Source organism: Rosa rugosa, chromosome 5 (genome assembly GCF_958449725.1).
Source record: "Rosa rugosa chromosome 5, drRosRugo1.1, whole genome shotgun sequence".
Lineage (NCBI taxonomy): Eukaryota > Viridiplantae > Streptophyta > Magnoliopsida > Rosales > Rosaceae > Rosa > Rosa rugosa.
Genome location: NC_084824.1, coordinates 26,052,075 through 26,073,604, shown reverse-complemented (window position 1 = coordinate 26,073,604; position 21,530 = coordinate 26,052,075). Strand labels below are relative to the sequence as shown.

General features: G+C 39.3%; 3 protein-coding genes across 4 annotated transcripts; all 3 read left to right on the top strand.

Moving 5' to 3' along the window:
• The first annotated feature begins 3,809 nt into the window (after positions 1-3,809).
• LOC133713118 (uncharacterized) lies at positions 3,810-8,934 on the top strand. Of its 2 annotated transcripts, none has more exons than XM_062139237.1 (7): positions 3,810-4,458; positions 4,865-5,254; positions 5,902-6,057; positions 7,587-7,626; positions 8,058-8,164; positions 8,364-8,450; positions 8,693-8,934. In XM_062139237.1, exons 2-5 carry the CDS (start codon positions 4,997-4,999, stop codon positions 8,102-8,104), a joined length of 501 nt encoding a protein of 166 aa, XP_061995221.1. In that variant the 5' UTR covers positions 3,810-4,458; positions 4,865-4,996; the 3' UTR covers positions 8,105-8,164; positions 8,364-8,450; positions 8,693-8,934. The 2 variants fall into 2 exon arrangements, with proteins under 2 accessions (XP_061995221.1, XP_061995219.1); XM_062139235.1 differs by having other exon boundaries at positions 4,807-5,254.
• Positions 8,935-10,982: 2,048 nt separating this feature from the next.
• Positions 10,983-12,616, top strand: LOC133711444 (uncharacterized). Its single transcript, XM_062137569.1, has 5 exons — positions 10,983-11,178; positions 11,263-11,519; positions 11,836-12,021; positions 12,084-12,310; positions 12,442-12,616. The coding sequence occupies exons 1-5, from the start codon at positions 10,983-10,985 to the stop codon at positions 12,614-12,616; spliced, it is 1,041 nt and encodes a 346-aa protein (XP_061993553.1).
• A 6,417-nt stretch (positions 12,617-19,033) lies between these two features.
• Positions 19,034-20,723, top strand: LOC133712278 (phloretin 4'-O-glucosyltransferase-like). Its single transcript, XM_062138384.1, has one exon. It carries the CDS (start codon positions 19,082-19,084, stop codon positions 20,504-20,506), a length of 1,425 nt encoding a protein of 474 aa, XP_061994368.1. The 5' UTR covers positions 19,034-19,081; the 3' UTR covers positions 20,507-20,723.
• Positions 20,724-21,530: the final 807 nt, after the last annotated feature.

Below are 21,530 nucleotides of genomic sequence, written 5' to 3'. Positions count from 1 at the left end.
GAGGTAGGGGCAGGATCCCTCATGTTGAGGAGATCTTCGAGGAGGAGGGGGAGACATCGCATGTTGAGCAGCCTACTCCACATGTGGTTGTTGTGATCGATGCCACTCATCTATTGAGATTGATGAGGGAGATTACTAGGTTGAGAGCAGTTGCATTTCTGGGAGGTACAGATCACATGTTGGCTGATCAGTGGATCAGGAACATGGCGAACTACTTTAGGATGGTCGTTTGTTCTGACAATGAGAAGAGGGAGATAGCTACCTTTCTGTTCTAGGATGAGACACGGGTATGGTGCGAGTACACACTGAGGGCTGGGGATGTGTCCACCATGACCTGGGATGATTTTGTGAGACTTTTTAGGGAGAAGTACTTTTCGGCTTTAGTGATAGAGCAGTTAGAGGTGGAGTTCCTCGCTCCAGTTCAGGGAACTATGAGTGTTAGGGATTATGAGGCGAAGTTCTTACGGTTATATCGATTTGTGAGACCGTGGTGATAAGAGCACAAAGTGTGACGTTTTTAATATGTATTTTCCCTCATTTGGCTAAGTTATTCTCTTAAAACTACTAACTATAACATAGTTTCTGTTTTTAGGTACTTCAAGGTCGGAAATGGAGAAAAGAGGCGAAAAAGAGCAGAAATGAGTGTAAAGGAAGGACAAGTCATTTTAGAAACTTTCCTCTTTCATTTTAGGAAATATTTCCTTTTTTGTTTTAGGGAACTTTCTTCCTTTGAACTTTCCTATTTCTGATCTATTTTCTTGTTTTAAAGAGAGTCCATCCCATTGAGAACTCTTGAGTGATGAAATCAAGGAAACATGAAGGATAAGATAAAGCACAAAAATAAGGAGGACATCAAGGAGAGGTTTCATTCACATAAATTCTTCTTATTTCATGGAGATAAAAGGGGAGTGATTATATTCAATATTTATCCAAATTATCTTATTTCCTATTGATTATAACTCTAATTAAATTCTGATTTTTCTTGATTATAGGAGTTCATTGTGTGCACACCCTTGGGAGAAGAAATTAGTGCAATTCAAAGGAGAGGAATAAGGGATGTATCTGGTCACTATTTAAGGGAAAGAGAAGGAGCATTTTAGGGGAAAAGAGATCAGAAAATTCAAGACTCTATCAGGAGAAAATCAAGGAAATTTGGAGGAGAAATCACCTCTAGATGAATGGCCATGATTGCATCACAAGAGATGAGGGTTCCACTATAAATAGCAGCAATTCTTGACTCTAAAACCATCACTTCTTCACACAAAATTCAGTTCATTAGCCTAGCTCTCTTCTCTCCAAAACCCTCGCCAAAATTTAGAAAAAGCCTCTTGCCGTGAAGAGCTTTAGGACTTCTCCAATGCTGTTCGTGTTCTTGAAGGCCTAGCCCTGTGTTCTCTTGATATTCTCCAAGCTTCCTTGAAGATCAAAAAGTGTAATTCATGGCCCTTATTTCTGTTTTCGTACTCTTTAGTATTGAATTTCAGATTTTGATTATGAATTTTGTTATTGGAGTTGGATTTTTGTTAAGAACGAGTTTATGTTAGTAATTTTCAGATTCTTTTCTTTATGTTCTTGAGTTGTTTATGATATCTTTACAATCTGATTTTGTGCCATCCTTTTATATCTTTAAGCATATGATTTTGGTTAAATAATGATGTTAATCTGCAGGTTAATAAAGCCAAATTTGTGTTCTAATTCACCTAATCGTTTTAGGGCAGAAATTGAAGTGGTAAAGGCTATGTACAATGGTCGAGATTATATGCTATATGTTTCGTGCGTTTGTAACTTCTTATGGATGCATACATGTTTGAATTTAGAATTCTAATTGCAATTAATGATTCATATTTAATGTTGATGGATGCTCTTCAGTATTAATGTGATGTTTTATATGAAATATTTTAAGTTATGGACTTTTCCTAACTTAATTAGGAGATTAAAAAGAAGAATTAAAGTGGTACTCGATCTCTTCAGACTTGTACTTCGAATTCATTTCTAATATTTAGTGTTCGCACAATTTTAGGTTGTATAGATTGAAATAACTCGTTGCATGTTGATATGGTTTGAAAATTCTGATTTGAGTGTGAAGAAGTCGATCACTGTAGATAGTTTTATTTGTTTTGTTTTTACTTTAAGTAGATTAGGAACCGAATTTCAAAACCCCCATTTTATTCTTTTATTTATTAATTGACCTTTTTGTATAGGTGTACCCTACAATCTCCGGACTGAACGATCCCTGCTTATCCTATACTGACAACAACATTTTGCAGGGTTAAATTGTGAGGCTATTTTAGCCGCATCACGTGGGATACTTTGAGTTTGGCTAAGAAGTTTCAGTGGGGGCTAAATGCTTCTCTCAGGCATTATGTGACCATTCTGGAGTTGCCTACTGTGGCACTCATCTTGGCTAAGGCCATGGCTCTTGAGCAGGATACCCAGACTCACCAGGATGAGTTGGCGGCTTCCAAAGATTCCCAAGGAAAGAGGAAAGCTCTTGCCTGGAGCAGTAGTTCGATGGGTCATCGAGGTGGGTCTTGGAAGAGACATCGGACTCATCATCAGGCTCCAGTTACGGTGGCAGCTGCACCTATTAGGGTTGCACCTATCAGGCAGGCTATCTCTGAGATGTTACAATTGCAACGAGGTGGGCCATGTTTCCAGAGGGTGCCCGAAGACAAGGACCAGGGTATGCTTTAGTTGTGGACAGGAAGGACATGTTGCCAGGGAGTGTACCCGACCTCTGAATGGCGGGCAGGGGAACCAGCAAAGACAGTTGCCATGGGACCAGGCTAGAGTGTTTGCTATCGGTCAGCAAAGTTCAGGGGTGAAAGGTATCTTATCTGTTTTTAACTACCTTGCTAGAGTATTGTTTGATATGGGAGCGACTCATTCTTTCATATCTAGTTCTGTGGTAGATCGGTTGGGTTTGACTACTATGCCTCTTGCTAGATCTTTGTGTGTTACATTTCCTCTCAGTGTTTCTCTTGAGCTTAGCATGATTTGTGACGCATGCCCTATTGTGATTTATGGTAGAGAGTTCTTTGCAGCCTTGATTGTGATTCTGGACCGCACATACGACGTGATCTTGGGTGTAGATTGGTTGAGGCCAAACCATGCTATGTTTGATTGTTTTGAGATGCTTATGTCTTTCCATATCCTTGGACAACCGGTGTTTCGTTATCGGTGTCTGAGATATGAGGGCAGGAGTCTTGGCACACATTGAGTTTGTGAGTGGTACTACAGTTATGACAGTGATTTTTGTTGTTCCGAGTATATTGATGTGTTACAGGAGATATCGGGGTTACCTCCAAGGAGGATAGTGGAGTTTGCTATCGATGTGATACCAAGTACTGCACCTGTATCAAAGGTACGTTATCGGATGGCACTAGCTGAACTTAAGGAGTTGAAGGTTCAGATTGAGGGTTTACTTGAGCAGGGATTTCATTAGATCCTGTATTTCTCTTTGGGGCCCACCAGTATTGTTTGTGAAGAAGAAGGATAGTTCACTTCAGCTGTGTGTGTATTATCAGCATTTGAACAAGGTGACCATCAAGAATAGATATCCCTTGCCTAGGACTGATGACTTGTTTGATCATCTTAGAGAAGCTACAGTGTTCTCTAAGATCGATTTGAGATCCGGTTATCACCAGTTGAGGGTGAAGGAGCAAGATATTCCTAAGACTACTTTCAGGACCAGGTATGGACATTATGAGTTTGTTGTCATGCCTTTTGGTCTAACCAATGCACCTGTTGCTTTTATGGATTTGATGAACCATATGTTCTATTTCAGCTGTCTCGGGAAGGGTCTGCTACTATCGTTATCGGTCTCGTTTATCTGTAAGACAACACTATAAAAAATAATTGCAACCGCTACCCCAGTTGGCGTTGGCATCCTTTTGCCGTCGCTAAAAATTGACTATTTGCTTCGGCAAAGTTACGCCGTCGCAAAACTTGCGACTGAATTACTACGCCGTGGCAATGGGGTAGCCAAAAGTAGCCTATTTTTCTTCGGCGAACGTTTGCAGTCGCAAACTTTCCATACTTGGCGACTGCGTCTACAATGCCGTCGCATGAGAGAACAGCTACGAGCTCAATTCTCTTATTAAATCTATTTTCTAATCAAAAAGCCCTAGCCTATTTCCCTCAATCTCTGTTCGATCTCTACCGCAACCCTCTTTCTCTTCCTCTTCGTTCTGGATCTAACCCAATAAATAACATCGCAGAACTTGGTGGCCACTGTGTTGGTCTAAATCCAGGGATTATTCTTTTTGGTTATTTCAATTTGGTTTTCTCTTCAGTCGTTCCTCTCCCTCTCTCTTTGAATCGGATTCAACTCGGATGCGTCCAATTTAATGGCTGGGTCATTAGTGAGAGATTCGTTCTGTCCGAGCAGAATTCATGAGGAATTTCGATTGAACTCGTATGCGTTCTCTTCTCTGCTCTCGGAAAGTTCGTATCTTGGTTAGTTCTCAATCTCTTTTGGCTTGGTTTCTGTTTTGGGCTTCTTGTTATTACTGGTGTTCAATTTTATGTTTGAGGTTTTCAGTTATGATCTACTAGAATGTAGAAATAAGTATAAAAGTTGCAAACTTGATGACCAATTTCCCTCTTTTCTCTGCATGTCAAATCCTTTTGTTTTTGGTTTGAATTGACATGGTGTTTTAGGTTCAGTCAGGACATTGTTTTGCTTATGAAAGTTGGAAAATTTCTTTCTTCTAGTGACTTTTGGTTGCTTGTAAAGAATGGTATATATGTGTTGAACTACTTGATTGACTGGATTTCATTTTTGAGTATGCATATCCATTATAGAAGAAAAGGGTTCCTCACTATGCTTGAATTTGGGTTTCTTTTGACACTGGAATGTAAGCAAATAATGGCCTGGTAGTTCCAATACTTAAGCACATACTGGGTGGACCATGTTGAACATTCTACATGTGTGTACACCTACCCTCTGGTGGGTCACTAAGAATCCGAACCAGCTGTGAGGCATTCCTAAGTCATGAATGGCGCTGTTGCTTTGGTGGTTGTTGTAATCTGTTTGGAGAGTAGAGTTGTTTTCCATTCATTTGGGAGATACATTCAGGTGCCTCCGCCTTTGAATTACCTTTCGGTGACTACTACAATGCTTGGAGGTGCAGCTGGAGCTGGTGCCTATGCGCTGGGTATGATATCTGATGCCTTCAGTTCCTTGGCTTTGACTGCTCTGGCTATTATAGTTAGTGTTGCAGGAGCTATCGGTGTCGGATTTCCTGTTTTGGTATGCAATTCACCTCCCAAGATTTCTGTTTCATGTTTTGTGAACAATCATGCTTTATCTATTACATTAGGTAGATATAGGTGGTGTAATTTTGCATTCTTATTTTCAGGTTATTTCACTTAAAATATACTATAGCATCTGCTATAAATTTGTATTTTTTCACAAATCTTTTGTTCTTCAAATTCAGTAGTCCAGGTTTATTGGATGGTTTAAGAGTTTGTGTCGATCTGGTGAGACAGTCACTGTACATTATATCTCTTACAATTTGCCAAACTAAAAGTTGAATTTAATTGGTCAACTGCATGAGGAATCAATGTACAATGATAGTTTATGGATACCCCAATGAATAACGGATCTGTAGCGCACATGATTTCTGGGAACCTTCACTTCACTTCTCATTGCACTTAACTCTGTCAACATAGTAGAACACACACTACCCACTTTGTAATTTCTTTGGGTTGTTGGTATGCTTGAGCTTGCTTTCTATTTTTACTCTTCAATATTTTATCTTTCTAAAACATCACTTAAATGAAGTGTTAGGCCATGGTAATCATGTAATTCATTCTACTGTTACTCTTCAATATTTTATCTTTCCTCTGTAGGAGGTCTTGATCGTCATTCATAAAACCATCTTTTCTTTCCTACAGGCTTGCACAGAAATGGTTATGCCAATGTCTAGTAGCCGAGATAGAAGCATGTTTCAAACATATGATTATAATTTCTCCTATTTTCAAGAGTGGTGCTGGAAGCAGTTCAATGTGAAACCAAGGCCTACATGGATAACAACAGAGTTTGGTGGACATGTAAGAAAGTGATGCAGTAATTGTTTGTCTTTTCTACTAAATAGTGCATTCCTATTGTTACCATTTCAATAATGAATACTCATCATCTATGCCATACTAGTTCAGTGCATGATGATCTTGTCTTTCTCTCCCCCAGTGTTTGGTAAATGTCTTACATGTGTTACTCATGCTGTCATGCATTATCTAATTATCTTGGTACCCCATTTGTTGAAATCAGATGACCATGGAAAACAAGGAGCCATAAAGGATAATTATTCTTTTTGGAATAATTTTCTTAGTTTCTGCTATGTACTAGTCTTGCAATATATTTTGAATCTTTAATCAACAATGTAGTAACTTTGGTTGATTACTGTACGGGAGGAAGCATTAATTTACAACCTGCTATTGTTTTAAGCTAGTTATTTTCACATTAATTTTTTTTATACGGTTATTTTCACCTCAATTACACTTCTAAAATATTGACTGTAAAAAGTCACAGTTAATACTTGGTAAGTGATGTCAATGATTGGTTTTTTATGTTTTTGTCTTTAATGTTCCTTGCTTAGTGTGGAGGCCTGTTGGGATTTTTGAGAGCTTTTATTTTTTCTGCCTGTGAATTTTTCTGAGATCCATGAGGAGACACATATCCTAGAATCACTTCTTCTTGCTTCAGATCTTCCTCTGATAAAAATTCGGTCTTGGCTGATAGATTTCTGATTGAATCTTAGGAACTAATGGAGTTGGTATTATTTTCCTTGGTAGTCTTTTGTTTGTTTAGGTAATTTTGTCAAGTTTCATAGGTTTCTACCATTGCAATATTGGAATTTAAATTACATTTTAGTAGATACATTTGTGCCTCCTAAAAACAAAAGTTCTTTTGAAGTGATCTCTCCATACCTAATATCCAGTATATGTTCACAAACTGCTAATACTCTGGTTAAGTTTGAAATCTGAGATAGTATAAAGAGTTCGGTATTTGATCTTTGCTATATGCTGGTGTCGCTGATTTGGTTGTTTCTCAAAATTTATCATTTCACAATTGATAGTTAGCTCAATTGTTCATGCTAGTTTACGAATTATAATTAAGAACAGTACTTGACTATCCCTCTGTTTCTCTCTCTCAGTAGGACTTTGAATATCTCATCTCTTAGATATCTGTCATCTCATATATCTATTCTACGGCCGCGAGAGAAGCTTGATGACTTCCATATTCCCATCTCATCAGCTTCTGGGTTTGGATGCTGTATAATATATAATATCTTTATTCACAATTACTCATCACTTTTACTATGATTCTGGATATAAAAGTTTCAAAGTACGGAAGACATATGATTGGATGAGCAAAGAATTGAAATTTCATGTCTCGATGGTTTACAATTGCTTTACTGTGCTGAATCGATGCCAAAAAAACAAAGATTTGCAATCTTAGATTCAACCTTAAGGATGTCTTTTCACTCTAATTGTTGTTCATTTTAATTTTTTCTTTAATGGATATATCTCTACTCTGCTAACAATTTTTCTGATTTCTGTTTATTATGGTTGTCTTGCAGTTGGCTACTATTTGGTTGGAGCGCAAGGATTCCCTAGCTGGTAATTTTTCTTCATCAATAATGTTTGTGTTGATTCATTGATTTGATTGGTTCCTTTTTCTCCATGCTCATGCCTGAAGGGTCGTGTATATGCAATTATGTGCAGTATATAGTTTGACTAATTGTGTATATTATACCCATTAGAAATCAGTGATGTTTGGCTTTTCTATCTGTTTGGTAGCCATACGTTCACACACCCAGAAGCTAGGAAGAAACCTCTTATTTTTGTTATTCGATATTTTTCTTTTTGATTTACAATCTCTTATGTATATTGTTTATCAATTTTCTTTTGCTATCGATTTTTGCTATATGGTAAATATATAATAATGTTTAGATTAGCCACTGCGAAATTGGAATCTGTTTCACATTTATATTATGCAATTGGGTGCTTAAGTTGATTTTGATTAAATTTTTACTTGCGTAAACATACAGGAGCAGTACTTTTGGCCTTAAGGCAACATTGTTATGGAGAAATTTGAGAGGAGGGGCATGAAGTAACAAATCAAGTAGGGGAACATATCACCTCAAGTACGATTCTGGTAATGTTCAGAAGATACTTTTATTTATTTCTAGTCTGTAACTATGGAACTTATCAATTGTATTTGGTTTGCAATTGATACTATAGTGATGCTGCAGTTCGACTATGCCATTTTAAAAACAGTTGGTCTACGTTGATGCAGTTGCATAATTTACTATTCCTAGTGCATATGAATTGAATAATTTTTCTTGTTCCTTCAGGATTACTCGCAGCAGCCCCCTATTCAGGAACTAATTGGAAGGGATCTTCATGATATATAATGAATGGAAATTCAGACATATTTCGAGGTAAGTATGGAACTATGGATTTAGCATTCTTCAAATCAACTACTCTAGCTTTAATAGTAGAAAGACCTGGATTTAGCACACTTGCTGACTCAAAATGTCAAAAAGTAATTAAGAGTTCAAGTGAAATATTAATTGTATGTACTGGTATGAACAATATCTATGTCATGTGTACATCTCCCATTAATTTTCCAACTTTTTGTTTCTTTAATGAATGCTTGAAGATTTCTAACTTTCTGTTATAGGAGGCTTGCAACAACACTAGAGTAATTGGTACATGAAGTAGATCGAGGAAGATCCCTGCAAAGTTCATCTTGAAGTAGAGGAAAATAACTAACTTTTTTTTTTAGATTGAGGAAAATAACTAAATTGTAAAGCTTAATTATCGATCTTGTAAATTTTAGTAGAAGCTTCAATATTCATTTTGTAACATTTATGAGGAAAATTAAAGTGTAACATTTCCTTTTATATAAGCTTCATTCCTTTTTGTATAGTTTTCATTCATTAAAAAAAAAAATCGGCATGCATTTGCATGCTGATTTTTTTTTTATTCATAAATAATATTTTTGCGACGGCATTTTTGCCATAGCAAATGACTTTTTGCGACGGCAAAAAACTTCAGTAGCGGTTGGTGGCGTCGCCATTGGTATTTGGGACGGCATTTTTCCGTCGCAAAATTCTTGCGACGGCAAACGTTTGCCGTCGCTAATAGTCTTGCGACGGGGAATTGCCGTGACAAATAACATTGGCGACGCCACCAACGGCGTCGAAAGCATTGCCGTCGCAGAGCCGTCGCTAATGCTCTTTTGCTGTCGCAAAAGAGGCTTTTGCTACGGCATTGCGCCGTGGCCATTGCAATTTTTTTTTGTAGTGCAAACAAAGGTTAGAGGGAATACCAGGTGTGCCGGCCTTCAACGCTCCGATCCTTAAGTCAGTATCGTTATAAGATAATGATAATGGAAAGCGATAGTAAACACTTACCTCTTTGGGTTTGGAGATGACCTTAATGTAGCAAGTTCGTGGGAGCTTGGTTTCATTTTCTTCGGTATGGGACGTTTGGGGTTCCCGATATAGCCCTGAGAGGTATCGGGACCCTTGGCTGGGAGCTCTTTCCTTGCCTTGCACTGGCTAGATGAGCCTTGCACTTCCGATACTTCTACCAAGAACAAACTCTCCACCCAAGAAAACTGTTGACCGGGGACTTGGGGGACTTGTTGGTATACGTATACCTCCCAGGCACAAGTATCGGAAGCACAAGACTCATCTAGCCAGTGCAAGGCAAGGAAAGAGCTCCCAGCCAAGGGTCCTCATACCCCTCGAGGCGATATCGGGAACCCCAAACGTCCCACACCCAAGGAAATGAAATCAAGCTCCCACGAACTTGCTACATTAAGGTCATTTCCAACAACCCAAAAAGGTAACTGTTTACTATCGCTTTCCATTATCATTATCTTATAACGATACTGACTTAGGCATCGGAGCGTTGAAGGCCGGCACACCCGGTCTTCCCTCTAACCTCCCGGTCTTCCCTCTGACCTTTATTTGTCTTACAGATAAGCGAAACCGATAGCGATAGTAGCAGACCAAGACATCCCGTGATTTAGCTGGATCAGTAGCTTCCCGAGACAGCTAAAACATTTGGCGCTAGAAGGAGTCCCCTCGCTCCTTGCTGGTAGAACAACACATTACTAATGGCCACCGGCACTCCCGATACCAATAATGACGATCAGGACCAGGTATGGACATTATGAGTTTGTTGTCATGCCTTTTGGTCTAACCAATGCACTTGCTGTTTTTATGGATTTGATGAACCGTATGTTCAATCCGTACTTGGATCAGTATGTGGTAGTATTCGTGGATGATATCTTGATTTACTCCAAGTCTTTGGAGGATCATGATAAGCATTTGCGGATTGTACTACAGGTTCTTAGAGATGCCAAGCTGTATGCTAAGTTTGAGAAGTGTGAGTTTTGGCAGAAGGAGATCAATTTCTTGGTCATGTAGTTTCGAAGAATGGAGTGTCTGTGGATCATTCTAAGGTTGAAGCAGTGATGAGTTGGAGTCACCCCACTATTGTTACCGAGATTCGTAGTTTTCTTGGTTTAGCTAGGTATTATCGGCGATTCATTGAGAAGTTCTCTAGTATTGCTTCTATGACCGGGTTGTCCAGGAAGGATGTTCTGTTTGTGTGGACTGAGGAATGCGAGAAGGCGTTCAATGAGCTAAAGACTAGATTGACTACGGCTCCAGTGTTGACTATTCCTACTAGTGGTGGTGGTTTAGTCATTTACAGTGATGCATCTCATTAGGGTTTGGGGTGTGTGTTGATACAGCATGGCGGCGTTGTTGCTTATCGCTCTAGATAGTTGAAGATTCATGAGAGAAACTACCCCACTCATGATTTGGAGCTGGTTACTGTAGTTTTTCCTTAAAGATTTGGAGGCATTCTTGTATGGTGAGAAGTTGAAACTTTTTTCTGATCATAAGAGTTTGAAGTATTTATTCTCTCATAATGAGTTAAACATGAGATAGAGAATGTGGATGGAGATCATAAAGGACTATGACTTCTCCTTAGAGTATCATCTCGGAAAGGCCAATGTAGTGGCGAATGCTTTGAGCAGGAGACCGAGGGGTATAGCTGCTTCTACAATGGTTCAGGAGTGGCTTATGTTGGAGACTACATCTGAGTTTGACCTTGAACCATCAGGAAGGGAGCAGGGGATCTTCCTTGGTAGTATTTTTGTGCAGCCTACTTTGATTTCTAGGATTATTCAGGGTCAAGTGTAGGATGAGTCCTCACATGCAAAGTTGGTAGAGTTAGCTGCAAAGGTGAGTGATGGTCCTTCTGAGTGGGAAGTTGGATCGGATGGTAGGTTAAGATTGAGATCGAGATTGTATGTTCCGGATGGTGATGATCTCAAGGGGGAAATTATTCGAGAAGCACATCGATCTTGGTATACTGTACATTCGGGGAACACCAAGATGTATAGGGATCTACGAAGGCAGTTCTGGTGGAATAGGATGAAGAGAGATGTAGCAGAGTATGTGTTACAGTGTCTTACCTGCCAGCAGGTGAAGGCAGAGCATTAGAGACCTGCAGGTATGTTGAAGCCATTACCTATCCCTACGTGGAAGTAGGAGCAGATCTCTATGGATTTTGTGACTAGATTACGGAGGTCCAAGCAAAGTCATGATTCAGTGTGGGTAATTGTTGATTGTTAACTGTTTGACGAAATCGGCACACATTCTCCCTGTGTCAACAACGTACTCGGTAGATGCTTTGTGCAAGTTGTATGTTAAGGAGATAGTGAGACTTCATGGAGTGCCTGTGTCGATTGTTTTTGATCGGGATGCTCAATTTACTTCGAATTTCTGGGGTGCTTTCCAGAAAGCCATGGGAACTACCTTAGATATGAGTACACCTTTTCATCCTCAAACTGATGGGCAGACTGACATAGTGAATCAGGTGATGGAAGATATGTTGAGAGCTTGTGTTTTGGACTTCAAGGGAAGTTGGGAGGATCATCTGCCATTGATTGAGTTCGCCTACAACAACAGTTATCACTCCATGCCAGTATCGCCATGACACCATATGAGGCTCTTTATGGTAGGCCATGTAGATCTCCTATATGTTAGGCAGAAGTTAGGGATGGAGAATTCTTGGGTCCTGAGATTGTTCAGGAGACTATCGAGAAGATCTCTATTATCCGAGATAGGATCCGAACGGCACAGAGTAGACAGAAGAGTTATGTTGATTTGAAGAAGAGACAGGTAGTGTTTGAGGTTGGTGACCATGTGTTCTTGAAAGTCTCACCCATGAAGGGTGTGGTGAGATTTGGCAAGAAGGGAAAGTTAGCACCGAGGTATGTTGGGCCTTTTGAGATTTTAGAGAAGGTTGGAGATTTGGCGTTACCTCCTAGTATGTCTGGTGTGCACAATGTCTTCCATGTGTCCATGCTGAAGAAGTATATCCAGGATGAATTACATGTGATAGATTACAGTACAATCAAGGTGAACCTGTTTGTATCTTGGATGGGTCGATAAAGAGGCTTCGAATGAAGGAAGTTGACTTGGTCAAGGTGTTGTGGAGTCACCATGATGAGAGTGATGCATCATGGGAGTTAGAGTCGGACATGAGGATTAGGTATCCACAGCTTTTCGTTGACTAGTGTACTATAATTTCGAGACAAAAATCCTTTAAGGAGGGTAGATTGTAATGACCTGGATTTTCGTATTAATTTCTTGTACTTTTCTGGAAATTAATAAAGGTCCCAGTTGGTACAAATTATTGTTTCGGTGCCTTGTTCTTATGTTAATCAAGAAATAGAAATTATTTCGGGCAATTATTTGCTTGGAATGCTTCGATTCAAGGGTTGACTTTTTATACGTTACGATTTTGTGAAAACTTCCATTAGGGAAATCATAGAGCGCGTCGATACGAGTTCGTGGACATGCTGAACGTGAAAATCAGAGTTCTTATAAAGAAGTTATGGCCAACGAAAAAGTTTTCAATTTTGGATAAATAGAAAAATTTGAAAAATATTTCAGAAAACCCTAAATTTCCAAAAAGGAAATCAAGATCTGATTTTTCTCTCCTGAGCCACCACAGACCCGTTTTCTTTTTTTAGCCGTATCTTCATCGTCCGGCCACCACAAGTCTCATTCAAACCACCTCTTCATCCACTTCAAGTCTGTGGTGGTGGTGTATGACGATTCGGCGCCTGGACGACACAGCAAGGGTGGCAGCGCGTTTTCCGTCCACCGTGATTTCTCTGTCCTCCAGCCACCTCTGCCAGCACCACTAGTCGCGTTCGAAAGCACAGGAGACGTACATGAATCCTCCCAAGTGGCTTGAACCGATTTGCAGCGAGGAAGGAGAATGGATCCAAAAATCCAATTTCGGGTTTTTTCGATTTCTTAATTTTTCAAGGTAATTTCCGCCCAAATGGCTTACAATCTGACTTCACTGTAGTTGTGAAAGTTGTTGAACATGTTGTGAAGATTTTGACATTTTCATAACCCAGTTTGGGGGTTGCTGGCACTCCTGGCAGCGGCGCGTCCGACCAGTTTTTGGGTGTCTGTTTCCATGGTTGTCATCTACTCGTCGATACGAGCATGTTGATATATTATGGGGTCAAGTTGTGACCATTTGAAGGATGTTAGATTTAGCGTAGTTTCGGTTTTCCCGGTTTGCGATGCATGAGGATCTGACCGTTAGATCATCTTATAATTTTGATAAATTGATCCTAGAAGTGTTCCAGAGACCTTGGAGGTCTGGGATGAAGTTTTGTCTTGATTGACGAAATCTTCAGTTTTTGGTTCAAATGCTCGGTTCGAACAGTAACCGCTTTCGTTTTTAATCGTGTGCTAAGTTGAGACCTTATTTTACTTAGGTGATTGACGGAGTGTGTCATATAATTTATCTCGGCTGTAAGAGAAGACGCAGCGGGGATTAGAGGTGAATAAATCTTATGGAGTTCATTTATGAACGGAGTTATTTTATTATTTGGAATTATTTGTTTAATTGTGAAATTATTTTCTGAAAATAAATATTTGTTTTAAATTATATAAATTTGATAGTCTATGATTCATAGGTAAGTTAAAATGAAATTTTATTATAAAAATGATTTTTCTCGAGTTTTCCGATTGTGAACTATAGTTGGTATTAGTGACATTCCTAAGTGGATGACTACGTGTATGTATGTATATATATATATACAGATCCTATCCAGAGCGGAGCTCCGCTTTGAAATTAACGTGTGAAGTTCGAGTTTTGGGTCACTTTTCGGTCGCATATCCACATCTCGACTGTTCAGTTTTTAGGTACTAGTGTATAGATCCTCTCTGCAAATTTTTATCCAAATTGATGATCGTTAAGGTATCTAACTCGCTTAAACCAATGGACGGACTGAATGTCAACCTGAACTGTACTAGCTTTAAGGCAATTATCAATCCCTTAACGATCATCATTTTGGTTGAAAATTTGTAGAGACGATCTATACACTAGTACCTAAAAACTGAACGGTCGAGATGTGGATGTGCGACCGAAAAGTGATCCAAAACTCGAACTTCACACATAAATTTTTAAAGCAGAGCTCTGCTCTGGATAGGATCTGTATATATATATATAAGTGAAATATATATCTTGATGGTGTGGCATTGTGTGAAGTATGATAATTGTAATTTTATTCGGGTTATTGTTTTGAGCATTTACTCTTTTCGGGAATGCAATATATCATATAATCGTTGAATTATATTGTGTTGAAAGAGTACCTTGAGTTGAGTGTAATATTTTGAGTCATGTGGGACTTTTTAAATGTTTTCGGTCTGAGAACCTATTGTCACATTGGTGATCGAGGCAAGAAAATCGGGAACCATGCCTTTGGCTGGGTGAGTGGTTATGATCAGTTAGAGCTCTAGTTTGTCTGCCAATGTACTGCTTGGGGGATAACTTTATGTTATCGTTCTCATGAGTACATGTTTGTAAAAGAGAGTTTCGGATGTTTCTTCTTTTACTGTCCATGAGGGACCTGGGTTCTTACTAAATTGTGGAGTTGATTTGGTTGCTTAATTTATTCATGAGTTGTGGAATTGTTAAGTATGCGTGTGTTGTTTGTGTCTTTTCAATTGAGTTTACTCATACGAGCTTAAAAAACTTATTGGGTTTGTTGTTGCAACCCGGTACATTATTCCATGATGTAGGGATTATTCTTGCAGGTCAGGACAACCAGAGTTGAGACCGCGGAGTGTAGTTGCAGCAGTGTTAGGTTCAGGACCTATTTTGTTATCGTACTGCTGTATATAGTATGCTCTTAGTGAGCGTTTACATTTGTATTTTGATGCTTTCGAGTTATGTAAATACTTGGTGATGTAATGTTTGACTCTAATGATTGAGTCTGTATTGACATGTGTGGACTCAGTTTAATTTGTTACTTAGTTTAAATGAAAGAAATTAATTTCTAAGCATTTGGGCGATTTGTTGAGTTATCGCATTTCAGATTTGAATTTCTTTTATTCGAAATTTGAGGTGTGACAAATCGGTTGCCCAGGTCCTATTATATGTTCCTTTTTTAGATTGCATTTGAGAATTTTGTGTGTGTGTGTGTGTGTTACGTTGGAAGACAAAGGGAAAATGATTTTTCTTTGTCCCTGATGGAGTAATTAACAATGAATAACATATGTTAAAATAAAAAATCTCAAATATGTTATTATGTTATTATCTTGATGTGATCTTGTATTAACCCTTAGATTATTTGGATGAAGAAGATTTTATGAAATTTACAGACTTCACGATCTTCTCATTTTAGAAGAATTGGATTCTTTAAAAATTATGTTTAATAATTATACCTATATGAGTCTATGAGATGAAAGTAATTGTTCATAATTATGACTTATGGGGTCTAACACACACACATATGAAGCAATAGTGGAAGAACAAGTTTGGGGGCATTCAACACCTGCTTTCGTTTCATTAGTTGATTACTTGTGTGGAAGAACAAGTTTGGGGGCATTCAGCACCTGCCTTCGTTTCATTAGTTGATTACTTGTTTTTCGTAGGGGAATCAACAGGCATTCAACAGTCTCCTAGTCCTCTCTTAATCTTTCTAAGTACTATTTCTTCTAAATAATTTTAACCATATAATTGTTCTCTTAATATTTCAATTATTATTCCTTCTAAATAATTTTAACCATATTATGAAATAAACGTTTTCTTACTCTATGTAGGTTCCTTACAACAATAAACAAGTTACGCTCACATTAGTCAATGAGGGTTGGCAGGAATGACAAGACACTTACTTGAATAAAATTCCTACTCAAGTTTAAACCCCAACATTCACAAGTCCCTCATTGGTAGATTACTGAGTATTGAGATTTTGCAGGACTCATGTGATTGGGGTTGTGCATGACTCATGTGGCGCTTGTAAATATGTCAACTTCTAACTTCTAAAGAGTTTGGATCATCATGAGGCCCAACTGCCTGATGTCTGTAGAGTTTCAAGGTGGAAAACTTTGGGCCAACAGAATCTAACTGCTCTTAAGTGGTAATTGGCGCTAAACCCATATTTTAGTTGGATTCATGCGAACCACGAGTGGTTCATAATGTTTTTGGGCTTGTGGGTTGTCTCCCCCAATTCAAGTACCATTTGTTCCATAAAAAAAACTAAAATAAAATAAAAATTAGACATTCTACCAACCCTAAAATATTCTACTCAATGACTAAAATTTCGATAATTTCGGCGAAATATGGTTTTTTTGGAATCTCGAAACTTTCCTTACATACCCCCATAATATCGCGCGAAACTACCGAAATTTCTCGAAATTTCGTGATATTTCGGGAAATTTCCGAAAGTCTGGAGAGAATCTCAGGAATATTCTGCATATCACTGATAAATTCCACTCAAATTGCTAAAAAACCCAACAATGCGGTTGATTGATCGTGAAACGCACAAGCAGCTCAACCAACTCCGCTGCCATTCCATCTGATTCATAGAGGTAACTTATATATTTATATAACATCTTTTTGTTTTTTTTTTTTTGACGAATCTGAAACTTTTCTAAATTTATTCAATAACTAGCTTCCAATTTTCAAAATTCACCAATATTTCTAGATTTTTTACAATTTTCCATATTTTACACCTACAGGTAATTATAGTTATGGCCAAAATTGAGCAATATTTGTTTGTAATAATTATTAGCACAAAAACCCGCAGCTAATTTCCTCTAAACCATATTGTTCACACACACACACACACACACACACATATATATATGCAAAACTATAAGAGCGAGGTTCATTTAATGACTATTTCCAAAATACATAGGCTCTATAGTGAGAGATGATGAAGATAGTGAAAATTTTAAATCTCATATGTCTTCTATGTGGTACTCATGTAATTCAATGTGCAGTGTTCGATTTCTATAAAAAAAAATATGCATATATGGCTTGATGGCCTACTCTCCCATTAGGTTCCTATCCATAAAAAATAAAAAAAAATAAAAAAATTGAGATGTTTGAATTGAATTTTTAAGAATTGTTACCCGACGAAAGTTTTCTCTCTCTGAGGAAACCCTAAGGAGGCGTTCCGACCTTGAGAATAGTCTAGTCCGGCGGCGGCCTAGCCTAGGCTGGCCTTCTGGCTTCGCCGAAGCCGCAGGGCTTTGCTGCCGGGCAGGATTTGCATGATTGCCTATGTAGATCTTGGGATGGAATGGTTGGATCTTGGTTGTTGCAGGTATGTTTCTTGGCAGCGATTCCAGTGGTCATTGTTTGTACTTCGGTAGCCATGTTGCCCGGGACTGGAGGATCTCGATTTGACAGCTCTGGCTTGGGGTTTCGATGGAGGCAAAGGTCGTGTGCAGGTGGGTCGTGAAATCCGGTGTGGTGACGTCATGGCGGCGTGCGGGATGAGGTCGTGGGGCGTGCGACTTTGGTCGTGACGGCGCGCGATGTTGGTCTGAACGGTGTCATGCGGCATGCGACAGTGCAGCAGGAGCTTCGGGTACGGCGGTGGTGCCGGGTCAAGCCAAGGCTGCCTTGATGGGCCTTGGTTTGGGTCACTCCTCTCTGGACTGCGTGTTGGGCTGCTATGGTGGGCAGGGGTGTTTGCCCTAGGCCCACCCCTATGTTTTTAGTTTGTCTAATTACAATAAATTCCTTGTTTTTAGGAACCTAGGCACTAGTGTGCACCCAATGTCTCTCTAGCGTCTCTGGAGTAGTACCGAAGGAGGATATCCGCTATTTCTACGTATTTGAATGTACAGTGAGTAGGACTATATTTATGTACCACCTGTGGGTACTACCACTAGCTTCTTGTCTGTCTGTGGTCTTAAATGACAGAGGAAGGGTATGTAACGGCCTATTCTGACTTGTGATGAATATAATGTTGAATTTCATTCAAAAAAAAAAAAAAAAATACTATATCACCTTATATTACTACAAGTCACTATGTAATAATATTTATTCAAGGTTTTCTTTTGAAATATAGTAGATAATTGACCAAATAAACATCTCCAAAAGTTTCATTTAAAATTTCCACGTTTTTCTTCAAATTTCCATCATTTTTCTTGATTTTTTACAGATATCGATATATCCTCGAAATTTTCACTTTTCGAACGATCGATATTTCCTCAATACTCGAAATTTTGGTCATTGATTCTACTGGCTTTTTAACATATCTAAATTCATGTGCCACTGAAATGGAATCTTAATGAGTGCCAGAAAGAGCAGATGGTTGTGTGCATGTGTGCCAATCAGTTGTTGTCAATGAATTTGCTTTGTCTGTCTCTGACTACGTCGGACTAACTGTAAGAACAATCCTCATTTCCACAACACCACGTCACCACAAATTAGCCTTTCTCATCTTTCTTGTCTACGCCTCTTAAATTCGTCACCACAAACGTCATTTTGGCTCTCCTCTCTCTCACCCCTTCTACTTATATAAACTCTTGACATGCTCCTCCTATCTCCAAGTTACATCTTACATCTCCCAACATCAAGAACTTCCTCATCTCCAAGCTCAAACCAACCAATCCATAACTCGTACAATTTTTGCACCAAACATCCCTACACGTATATACTCCTAGTCGCAACAACTCCACTCTGCATTACGCGCCTCCGCAACGCAACCACCACCATGACGCAACACCGCTTCCTTCTCGTCACATTCCCCGCTCAAGGCCACATCAATCCTTCCATGCAATTCGCAAAGCGTCTCATCAGCACCACGGGCGCGGACGTGACCTTTTTCACGGCCACATCTGCCATTCGCCGCATAGGCAATGGCTCGTGTACTCCTCGTGGCCTGACTTTTGCTCCCTTCTCTGACGGCTATGACGACGGGTTTAAGCCCGGGGACGACATAGATCTCTACATGTCCGAGCTAAGGAGCCGTGGCTCGCGAGCTCTCGCGGATATCGTGGTGTCTAGTGCGAACGAGGGCCGCCCTTACACTTGCATAGTGTACACCATACTACTCCCTTGGGTGGCGGTAGTGGCCAGTGAACTTCACCTCCCGGCCGCGCTCGTTTGGATTCAGCCCGCCGCAGTGTTCGACATATACTACTATTATTTTAACGGCTACAAAGATCTCATCAGAAACAGTGCCACGGCTAATAATAGTGACCCTTCCCATGCAGTAGAATTACCAGGACTGCCACAATCGCTGAAGAGCCGCGACCTGCCCTCCTTCATGGTGGATTCGAATCCGTACAATTTCGCTCTCCCATTGATTGAAGAACAGTTCGAGCTGCTACGAAAAGAAAGCAAGCCAACCATCCTGGTGAACACGTTCGATGCACTTGAGCCGGAGGCGTTAAAAGCAATTGACGAGTTCAACTTGATCGGAATCGGGCCATTAATGCCATCTGCTTTCTTGGACGGCAAGGATCCATCCGATAAATCATTCGGAGGCGATCTATTCGAGAATTCAAAGAACTCAGCGTACCTAGAATGGTTGAACTCGAAGCCGAAAGAATCTGTCATCTACGTCTCGTTTGGGAGCATTTCCGTGCTGTCCAAGATTCAAATGGAGGAAATTGCAAAAGGGTTGTTGAAATCTGGTCGTCCGTTTCTGTGGGTGATTAGAGAAAACCAAAAGAACGGAGAAGGTAAGGAAGAGAAAGAAGAAGACAAACTGAGTTGCAGAGAGGAACTAGAAGAGCTTGGGATGATAGTCCCGTGGTGTTGTCAAGTGGAGGTTCTGTCAAATACTTCATTGGGTTGTTTTGTGACACATTGCGGCTGGAATTCAAGCTTGGAGAGTTTGGTTTCTGGGGTACCAGTGGTAGCTTTTCCTCAGTGGACAGACCAAGGCACAAATGCCAAGTTGATAGAGGACACTTGGAAGACAGGAGTGAGGGTAGCACCGAATGAGGAGGGTCTTGTTGTGGGTGAGGAGCTTAAGAGGTGTTTGGATCTGGTGATGGAAAGTGAAGAGATGAGGAGGAATGCTAAGAAATGGAAGGATCTGGCAAGAGAGGCTGTGAGTGAAGGAGGGTCTTCTAACAAGAATCTGAAGGTCTTTTTGGATCAGATTGGAGATGGTTGTTTTCTAGCCTAGAAAGATTGATGCATGTACGTTGACAAGGAAAAGCTATATGATTGCTTAGGCCTTAGTGTACCTTTTTTTGTTTTTTCCCCCTCTACTATTTTCTTTTCTTTAGTCACGTGTATGAAAGAATAGTTTGAGTTGCTAGAAAATGTAAACCAATATTTTCTTGGAGAAAAATGTAGTCTTGATGATAAAATAAATTTAAACTTTTTCTTTTCACTTTTTACTGGAGAGGAGTTTGCTTTTGGTTTCTATATATTGTCGTCACTCTGCACTTAAGTTTTCAATGGATTGATAGGCAGTTTTTGCAAGATTCATTGCACATTAAGAGTTCTTCCCAAACACTTCTTTGATTGCACAATCAACGTACATAGATTTTCATATCTTTAGATGACAATTCCTATATAAAATTCCAAGTACGATGTTTAGACCATAATTTTTTCTAAATATATCATTATTTCTATCTCCTTCAATCTAATCCTACATTTCCATCAATCTCCAACCAGCAAAGTCAACAAACACATCTAAATAAAAGATTTTATTTGGGTCACGTGTTGCTATCTTAGGTCTTCGATCATGCTGTGTAAAGCAACATTGATCTTTGACACGAGGTCGATTGACTATGGTGCTAAATTGATTGATGATGGATGTTGGTTTATGAGAATTGAGGGTAGTTTGGATATTTTTGGGTGGTGTATTTAGTAAAATGCTAGAAGAAAAGATTGCATATGTTGTGTATTAAGTAAGGGATGTGGATTAAGTTATTAGGGGTGTGTATTTAAAACTACTATTTTAGATAAGGTAAAGATTGTAAATTCTAGCATCTTGTCTTTTCAGCTTATTAGTGTAACATGTAGCTTTCCTCAAAATTGCTAAACCTAAAAGCTATTGATCCTAATACTTAAAGTTATTGGCCAAACGCGAGCTACTGACCCCTATATAGAGACCTGCTGACCCATTGACCAACCTAGGCCAAACTTGGACCATTAAGAACTCCATGGAAATTACACTAGCTGTTCAATATTAACTCAAA

Coding starts and splice junctions, on each gene's coding strand:
- LOC133711444 (XM_062137569.1), top strand. CDS start 10,983: ATGTGGATGGAGATCATAAAGGACTATGACTTCTCCTTAGAGTATCAT. Junction 11,520..11,835: donor AGTGTCTTACCTGCCAGCAG/GTGAAGGCAGAG, acceptor GGTGCTTTCCAG/AAAGCCATGGGAACTACCTT. Junction 12,311..12,441: donor AAGGGAAAGTTAGCACCGAG/GTATGTTGGGCC, acceptor TACATGTGATAG/ATTACAGTACAATCAAGGTG.
- LOC133712278 (XM_062138384.1), top strand. CDS start 19,082: ATGACGCAACACCGCTTCCTTCTCGTCACATTCCCCGCTCAAGGCCAC.
- LOC133713118 (XM_062139237.1), top strand. CDS start 4,997: ATGAATGGCGCTGTTGCTTTGGTGGTTGTTGTAATCTGTTTGGAGAGT. Junction 6,058..7,586: donor CAACAGAGTTTGGTGGACAT/GTAAGAAAGTGA, acceptor GTTGTCTTGCAG/TTGGCTACTATTTGGTTGGA. Junction 7,627..8,057: donor GCGCAAGGATTCCCTAGCTG/GTAATTTTTCTT, acceptor GTAAACATACAG/GAGCAGTACTTTTGGCCTTA.